The sequence below is a fragment of the Prionailurus viverrinus genome, chromosome C2 (genome assembly GCF_022837055.1).
Source record: "Prionailurus viverrinus isolate Anna chromosome C2, UM_Priviv_1.0, whole genome shotgun sequence".
NCBI classification, from domain to species: domain Eukaryota; kingdom Metazoa; phylum Chordata; class Mammalia; order Carnivora; family Felidae; genus Prionailurus; species Prionailurus viverrinus.
The window spans coordinates 42,313,598-42,321,950 of NC_062569.1; the positions used below are offsets into that span (position 1 = coordinate 42,313,598).

Genomic DNA, 8,353 nt, shown 5'->3' on the forward strand with positions numbered 1-8,353 from the left:
TTGCGGCCCGGAGCCGTCCGGCTTCCCCGAGCTTGGTCAGGCGGGCGTCCCGGCGCGTCGCGCCGCTGCCTGCGGGCTAGGACTTCGCGAGGTGGGTCGACTCCTCCTCCCTCCTCTTCTTCTTCTTCCTCTTCCTCCGCCTCCCGTTCCTCCTCCTCCTCCTCCTCCTCCTCCTCCTCCTCCTCCTGATTTTCCCTCCTCGGCGGGCGAGGGTGGGGGGGGCGGGGGAGGCCGGGGCTCGCCCCGAGCAGCCACGATGCTCCTGGACGCCGGCCCCCAGTACCCCGCGATCGGCGTGACCACCTTTGGCGCGTCCCGCCACCACTCGGCGGGCGACGTGGCCGAGCGCGACGTGGGCCTGGGCATCAACCCGTTCGCCGACGGCATGGGCGCCTTCAAGCTCAACCCCAGCTCGCACGAGCTGGCCTCCGCCGGCCAGACGGCCTTCACGTCTCAAGCGCCCGGCTATGCGGCTGCCGCGGCCCTGGGCCATCACCACCACCCGGGCCACGTCGGCTCCTATTCGAGCGCAGCCTTCAACTCCACGCGGGACTTTCTGTTCCGCAACCGGGGCTTTGGCGACGCGGCAGCGGCAGCCAGCGCTCAGCACAGTCTGTTCGCTGCTTCAGCTGGAGGCTTCGGGGGCCCACACGGTCACACGGACGCCGCGGGCCACCTCCTCTTCCCTGGCCTTCACGAGCAGGCGGCGGGCCACGCGTCGCCCAACGTGGTCAACGGGCAGATGAGGCTTGGCTTCTCCGGGGACATGTACCCGCGGCCCGAGCAGTACGGCCAGGTGACCAGCCCGCGTTCGGAGCATTATGCAGCACCGCAGCTGCACGGCTATGGGCCCATGAACGTGAACATGGCCGCGCATCACGGCGCCGGCGCCTTCTTCCGTTACATGCGCCAACCCATCAAGCAGGAGCTCATCTGCAAGTGGATCGAGCCAGAGCAGCTGGCCAACCCGAAAAAGTCGTGCAACAAAACTTTCAGCACCATGCACGAGCTGGTCACGCACGTCACCGTGGAGCACGTCGGCGGCCCTGAGCAGAGTAACCACATCTGCTTTTGGGAGGAGTGTCCGCGCGAGGGCAAGCCCTTCAAAGCCAAATACAAACTGGTCAACCACATCCGCGTGCACACGGGCGAGAAGCCCTTCCCCTGCCCCTTTCCTGGCTGTGGCAAGGTCTTCGCGCGTTCTGAGAACTTAAAGATCCACAAAAGGACGCACACAGGTACGAAAACGCTGTTCTTGAATCCTCACCCCTCATCCCGGGTCTGGGACCCGAAATCCAAAAGTCAGCGGCCGGGGCGCACAAACCCGGCCGCGATTGGGTCTGGGCGTCATTTTCCAGTAGGCAGGCAGTGAAAAGTGTGTGCTGCTTTTTTTTGTTGTTGTTGTTGTTGTTTTCAGTTTGAGGCTTGAAATTATGAAGAGGTATAGAAAGGATCGGACAAGATGTATCTAGGAATATAGATTTTAAAATGAGGACTAAAAAGCCTGGGAGAGCAGAGAGACAAGCCCAGCTTTGCGGAGACCTTGGTGCGCGCGAAGCCGAGAGAGGTGGCAGGCTCTCGGCGGCGGAGGCGCCAGCCGCTCCAGCTGCAGATAAATCTAAACGTTTGCTTCCAGCCAACATCTCTCTCCACGCACCTTAGTGAGGACTTTGTCAAAGGAAGGAACTGAGAAAATTGGAAGAGATAGGACGAAGGCGCAGAGAAAGAAACAAAAACCGAAAGGGGGGGCGGAGGATTGAAAGCAAGTAAGTTGGGCCTGAGGAGGCTTTTGGAGACTTCTGCATAAAGAGCCCAATTTTAGCAGTGACTTGGTTTTGAGTAGGCTTGAAGAGTTGGGATAGTCGGCCGAAGGCGAAGTCTTTTTTTGTCAATTAGATTCTATGAGGTAGTTTTCAAAACACCGAATATTCTGCATTGGCCTTTAAAAATAAAGAGACCGGTCGGGAACAGTTAAAAGAAAAGTTCGCGGCGAGCTCAAGGCTGTGGTCTGAGTCCTAGGCCATTCCAGGCCTCTAGCGCCAACAAGGCCGGGAATCCTGTCTGCTTTCCCATTCTGGTTTGCCGGGGTGATTTCTGTGAACCGCGTTTGGAACTTGGGGTTTAATGCCGGAGTGAGGGAAGAATTTGCGGCGCCGAGCTCTCGGCCCCGATTACCTTATAAAATGTGAGTGTGTGTAGGGGGTGGGGTGGGGTGGAGGAGGCGACCAGGGGGGTGCGGAGCATCGGGGAGGGGGTAGGGGGTGGAGAGAAGAGCAAAACAGCAGGAGAAGCAGCTCGCGATGTGAAAATTAGAAACCAAGAGCTAGGTAGAAGCCGCCGCCGGAAATCGTCTGTATAGCCTCAGGCAGAAAAACCAGCAGTCAGACCTGCTGCTGCTCTGGGATCTAGAAAAACTACCACTACTTATAATAATACTAAAAAATTAAATCCGGATCTGATTGGATTAGGAGTTAAAATGGTTCAGATACCAATAATTCCGCTGAAGATATAAGACTTTATTGAAGACCCAGGTTTTTGAACTTGCAAAGAATTAACACTGGGCTGCTTTGTTTTGGTTTTTATTTCTTCCATGGTTTATATTTTTAAAAACAGTTGCAGGATTTGTTCTAATCAGACTTCTTTCTTGCCTTTCGCACCAGGGGAGAAGCCCTTCAAATGCGAGTTCGAAGGCTGCGACCGACGCTTTGCCAATAGCAGCGACCGCAAGAAGCACATGCACGTGCACACGAGCGACAAGCCCTATCTTTGCAAGATGTGCGACAAGTCCTACACGCACCCCAGCTCGCTGCGCAAACACATGAAGGTAATCGCCGCGCTCTCGCTGCCCGCCTTCGAGCCGGGGCCTGCCCTGCTCTTCGTCCAGGGTCGGGCGGCGAGTCAGGGTCGCCGGCGGGAGGAGCGGGGGCGCAGGCAGACAGGAACCGGTCCCACTTTGCTGAGTGGGGCCGGGCGGAGAGGGCAGGGGCTCGAAAGGGGGGGGGGATGGGGGCACCCCAGGGCGTTCTAAGTTCACCGCCGAATGAGAAAAGTAAAAAGCAGTGTGCACTGGAGCAGAAGCCGCGGCAGTTTGGCCCAGGTAGGGAGCTAGGGCTGTACCGGCGGGCTGGCTCTGCCGAAGCTGCCGCCATTGGAGCCGCCGGCGTCGGCAGAAGAGTTGGGCTCTTGCGCGCAGGCCTGAGCGTTTGCTTACCTAACTCTGAGCAAGCAAAGTCCAGCGGCTGCGGGAGGGACCATCGCGGGCTCTGGCCTCCAGTCCAGCCTCTCTCTTCCCAGTTCCATTTTTCTTTTGTGAGTCCCGGGGGCGCTGTGCCTCTCTGGAGCGCTGCCTTCGCAGGGCGGAGGCGGCCAAGCCTCCCTCCGGCCCGCCGGGCCTCCCGCGAGCTGCACGGGATTCAGCGCGGCGTGGGGAGGGCCCCGCGGCCTTCACCCCTGCTGGGCGGCCGCCGCGCGCGCGCTCGGTGTCTCCGTAAAAACGCGACTTTATTCCCGCAGGTCCACGAATCCTCCTCGCAGGGCTCGCAGCCTTCGCCCGCCGCCAGCTCCGGCTACGAGTCCTCCACGCCGCCCACCATCGTGTCTCCCTCCACAGACAACCCGACCACCAGCTCCCTGTCGCCCTCCTCCTCCGCAGTCCACCACACAGCCGGCCACAGCGCGCTCTCTTCCAATTTTAATGAATGGTACGTTTAAACTCAGAAACAAAACACCGAGCAAAACCCTATTTAAGAGACTGAACACACACGTACACAAAATATTACTGAATGAACCCTGCGAATCAACACAGCCCCCCCACCCCCTCGCCCCAGACCCCGCAGTCCTATTTTTTTTTAACCTGCCAAAAGACCCAGGACCGAGTAAGAGAAAGAATACCCCAAACCTTTTATTTTTTTTCCTTTCTTTCTTTCTTTTTCTTTGATTTATCTTTTTCTTTTCCTTTTTTTTCCTTTTCCTTTTTTTTCTTTTCTTTTTTTTTTTTTTTTTTGGCAAAGGTTTGGTAGCCGAGGGGCGGGAGGGTGGTCGAGGAGAAGGCGGCCACCTGACCAAGTGCCGCCAACCCCGACCGAGGGCCAGTTTCTCGTCGGAATCGAACAGGCTCTCTGGGCTTCCGTTTTTGTTTTTTGTTTGTTTGTTTGTTTTTGTTTTTCTTTGCATTCTTGTAAATACAGAATTACTAGCTTAAAAAATGTACTGTTGGATTCTGTAAATAGTTATATCTCGGTTGGAGCGGGCGGGTGGGTTCGTGGCGTTGTGGTCTTTGCATTGGGGGAGGGGGGAGGGGCTGGGTGGGTGGGGGAGGGGAGGGAGGGTGGGCGGCCGAAAGCCAACTGTTTGTACTGAATGGCAAGAATGTTCTAGTAAATGTGTACCAAAATGTGAATTACTTTGTACGATTTCAGTCTCCACGTCGACCTAACAGAATATTATTGGTATTAATGTGCTTTTTTTTTTTTTTTTTTTTGTATAAAGTGCAAACATTTCGTCCCAAAGTCTAAGTACTTTAGTGCAGTAAAATGTTGTTTCACGTCCTGTCAAGAATTCGTATAGTACGAGCCTGGATCTGCGTGTCAAACTGTTCCATTTGTTTATGTAAAGTGATATTAAAAAAGATATAAACTATAACTGTCCGTTGCTTTTGGCAAAAGATACAACCACATAATGTATATAATTCCTAGTTTCCATATTTATCCGCATGTAAAGGGCCGGTTTATTCATGTTACAGCTATTCAATATTTATGGCTAGAAAAACTCGTATGTACACTTTAGTTTCCAGAACTGTTTGGTAACCTTTCGTACCTTATTAAAGATTCTTAAATCTCAGTGATTGTGGTAGGAATTTCTTCTTCACCCCCAGCAACCTGCTGCCTCTTCGGCCAGCTTTAGTGGGTCTTGAGAAAAGCTTTCCAGTCTCCCTCGCCTTTCTTTTCTGTCATCGCAGGTCGTATAAACGTGATAAATGAACGCTACCCTGCTGGCTCTCCGAGAGGGTGTAATTAGTATTTATATCAAAATTTATGAAACAAATTTTCGGCCGCTGTATAATTTAAATGACCTTTGCAGACGTAGAATAACAACCATAAAAATAACAGAAATAGATTGCACAGGCGACATCAATATTAATGTAGGTGAATTGTCAGAAGCTCAGGGGCTCACTCTGCAGTGTTGCAAATGAACTTGAAGCAGAGGGTTCCACTGCCCCCCAAATTAAATTCCCCGGGCTGAAACCGATTTGCAGATTTACAATATCATATTTTAAGTTGCTGTCTTCAATTAAACCATTTACGGCTATAACTAATTTTCAGGATGTTGATGCATGCTTTTACAGACCTTCCTTCTTTGTACAAAAGTAAACGTCCATAAAGCGTCTTACTTATATTTCTTCAAACGTGATGCTAATTTAAATTAATTACTTCCTATGATATGTTATTATTCCTATAATTTTGCCACTGTTATTAGTTCTTTCAAAAATACATCTAGGGAAGAGAATTATTTTATGTAATTTGATTATCTTTCTATCTCTTTTATTTATTTCTCATTTACTTAAGAAATTCGTTCCATTGGCTGGCGTTGATACAGTAAATTTGTAAATGAGGAGACAATATAAAAAATCTAAATTACTTGTGCTTAATGACTGTAGCAGAACGCCTTTTCTCTAAATCAGATTGTCTTTCTTGCAGTTTAGTTTGATAGATTTGCAAGCTATGCTGCTCCTTCGAAGTTAGCTGCGCTGGTAGGAACGCGAGCTTCTTTGTCTCTGGTTGTAGCTTGCATGATCGCCCCATTAAGCAGACAACGTAGGAGAGATCACAAATCAGGGCCTTGGCTGTAGCTGCAAGGGTGTGGATGTGTCAGAGCAGGAGGCAGAAACTGACCTCACTGTGGGCAAGGATGAACCTGGACCTGCTTTTTTAATATACTCTGTGTTTCAGGGAATCACAGGCCATATTGACTCAGTGAAGCAAAGTAAGAGGGGGAAACCCTACAAAAGTGTAAGAACCCCTTCAGATACTCACATCTATTTTAAAGTGACATTAATTTTTCAGAGTATGCCATTGACCAATTACAAAATCAAAATGTTAAATTCTCTTTAAAAATTCTTTGTTGACGTGGCTTTTCATTTATTGCCATTTGTATTTGTCACTTTTAGCTGACAAAGTTTTATTGGTGGAAGGGATTGCTGCACTTTATTTAGCACATGGAAAACTGGAGATGGTGGTGTTTAACTTTTTAAAAAATACTATTGTGATTCTAAGAGTAAATATCAACCTTCCATGAAAAGAGCGCCACCTTGCAAGGTTTGGCGATATTTAAGGACGTTGAACACCTACATAAGCATTGCTTCTAACTCCTAAGATTTGTGAGACCAAAAGCTGGCCCCAATTGGCTTTGGAGGTTCCAGATTGATTAACAGTGTAGTACTTGAAGTGACACCAGACATTAGGCCCAATAATTTTTTTAAACATGGAAAGAAGAATAAAGATAGCTCCATCTCTCTAGGAAAGTCAGATAAACACCTCAATTAATAATCCTTTCTCTTCCCATTAGGAATCAGAATGTCTGGGAGCCTGACATGAGTATTTATGACAATGATCACAATCACAATAATAACAATACTTTTTAACTTTTTTAGTATATTTGAGAAGATAGTAAATGAGTGCATTTTTTCTTTTGACCATTCATAAAAGCAGTTGACTTCAAATTTGGAAATATAAATGTGTCATTATTTGTTATGTTCCTGGTTATTTAATATTATTGTATAATAATTATACTATGATACATGATTTAAGTAGGATATTTTAAATATAAATTTTAGGGGTCAATATTTACTCTAAAAAAACATTTGAGGAATACTGTCTGTGTCTGTGAATAACACTCACAGGAAAGGAACTTTTACAGCAGAAGCCAATATTTATGCCAAAGCCCCTTATGCTTTCTTTTCTCCAACACCCACCACAAAGAAAAAGTCATTAATGATGTAGGTCGCTTAAAAAAAATGCTTCAAACTTAAATGTAGCCTATTATTTTGCTGGTACCTTTAATGTCTGCTTCTTGAGATGTATTCTTCATACTTTTCTTCATGGGCTATTAGGTTTTGAAATACATGAATGTGAACAGCGAGATATATTGTTAGACCCTATTTAGCAGGAGCACAGGATGCTGCAAATGGCTGGTTTCTGTGTGTAGCTGTAGATTTTGGTTTAGGTAGAAAGCCATCCTGATTCATATTTCAACTGCATTGTAATCTGGATACTACCAAATGATTGGAACAGCTGACAAGTTATTAAAAAGTTATATTGTGTCAACAAAAAAATGCCTAAGTACAAGCAATCATATTTGAGAAATGAAGAGAAATGAGTTGTGGTTTGTGTGTGTGTACATTTACAGAATAAGCATATAAATATACAAGCACCATTTATATGGGGGCTAAGTAATTTTCAACCATTTCAGATCCTTTGTTTTCTTCTTCAAAAGCTACCCCCAACTGCTTTAAGCATTTGCAGCTGATGATTTTGATTTTTTAAAGTCAAGCATTCAAGTTAACCTTTAAGAAGCAAACCACCTCCAAAAGAAAGATGTAACCTTTCAATTGGCCCATATGCTTATCATTTTTTTTCTTTTTCTTTCTTTCTTTCTTTTTTTTTTTTTTTCTTTAGCTGACAATGAAAATAGCACTAACCTTCTTTGGTGATGGGCCTGGCATTTAGATGTTTCTATTTGTTGATTGTGAAGTTTTCTCAGAACTTTTAAGGACTGGCAACAGAACTGTACTCCCCAGCTCTGAAGCCTTCCAGACAGCCCATTTTTGAGGCCAAGATGTAACCAGTGTGCTGGATCCCTTGTGAATCAGTGCTGGTGTAGTTAGTACCTAAACATACTGCTTTCCAGGAAGAAGCTTGGAGAAGGCCCTGGTCCCTAAAGAACAGCATCAGTTTAAGATGGGTTGGGGAGTAACTATATATGGTCTGGCAAACTCAAAAGGAAAGCCCTGAGCTTGGGCTTTTGATTATTTGTGAACTAGATATGAAACCATCAGATTTCAGAGATTCCCAATTCACATTTCTTTCTCTTTTTTTAATGTGAAATACTAATTAGAAATTTATCTCCTCTCTAGATACAGAGTTCTCACTTCCTCCTAGCACCAAGTGTAGTTCTTAGAACCTTGTGTTATTATTGGCTTAAAAAAAAAAAAAGTCTTGCTTTCATAAAGATGGTCACAGTTGACAGCACTCTCTGGTTTTAGAATTTTTTAAAATAGAGGGGCAATGAAAAGATATATCCCATCTATGCCAGTTGAGCCACTAAAGGTTGACATTATCTATGGTACTCTTTCAGC

General features: G+C 47.0%; 1 protein-coding gene across 1 annotated transcript; it reads left to right on the forward strand.

Annotated features, from left to right (window-relative positions):
- The first annotated feature begins 256 nt into the window (after positions 1 to 256).
- On the forward strand, positions 257 to 3,711 carry ZIC1 (Zic family member 1). Its single transcript, XM_047875894.1, has 3 exons — positions 257 to 1,238; positions 2,661 to 2,824; positions 3,514 to 3,711. Exons 1-3 carry the CDS (start codon positions 257 to 259, stop codon positions 3,709 to 3,711), a joined length of 1,344 nt encoding a protein of 447 aa, XP_047731850.1.
- Positions 3,712 to 8,353: the final 4,642 nt, after the last annotated feature.

What these genes read in the sequence shown, in the direction of transcription:
- ZIC1 (XM_047875894.1), top strand. Translation starts at nt 257, where the DNA reads ATGCTCCTGGACGCCGGCCCCCAGTACCCCGCGATCGGCGTGACCACC. An exon ending in CCACAAAAGGACGCACACAG is followed by an intron (nt 1,239 to 2,660) that starts GTACGAAAACGC and finishes CTTTCGCACCAG; the next exon opens with GGGAGAAGCCCTTCAAATGC. An exon ending in CGCTGCGCAAACACATGAAG is followed by an intron (nt 2,825 to 3,513) that starts GTAATCGCCGCG and finishes TTATTCCCGCAG; the next exon opens with GTCCACGAATCCTCCTCGCA.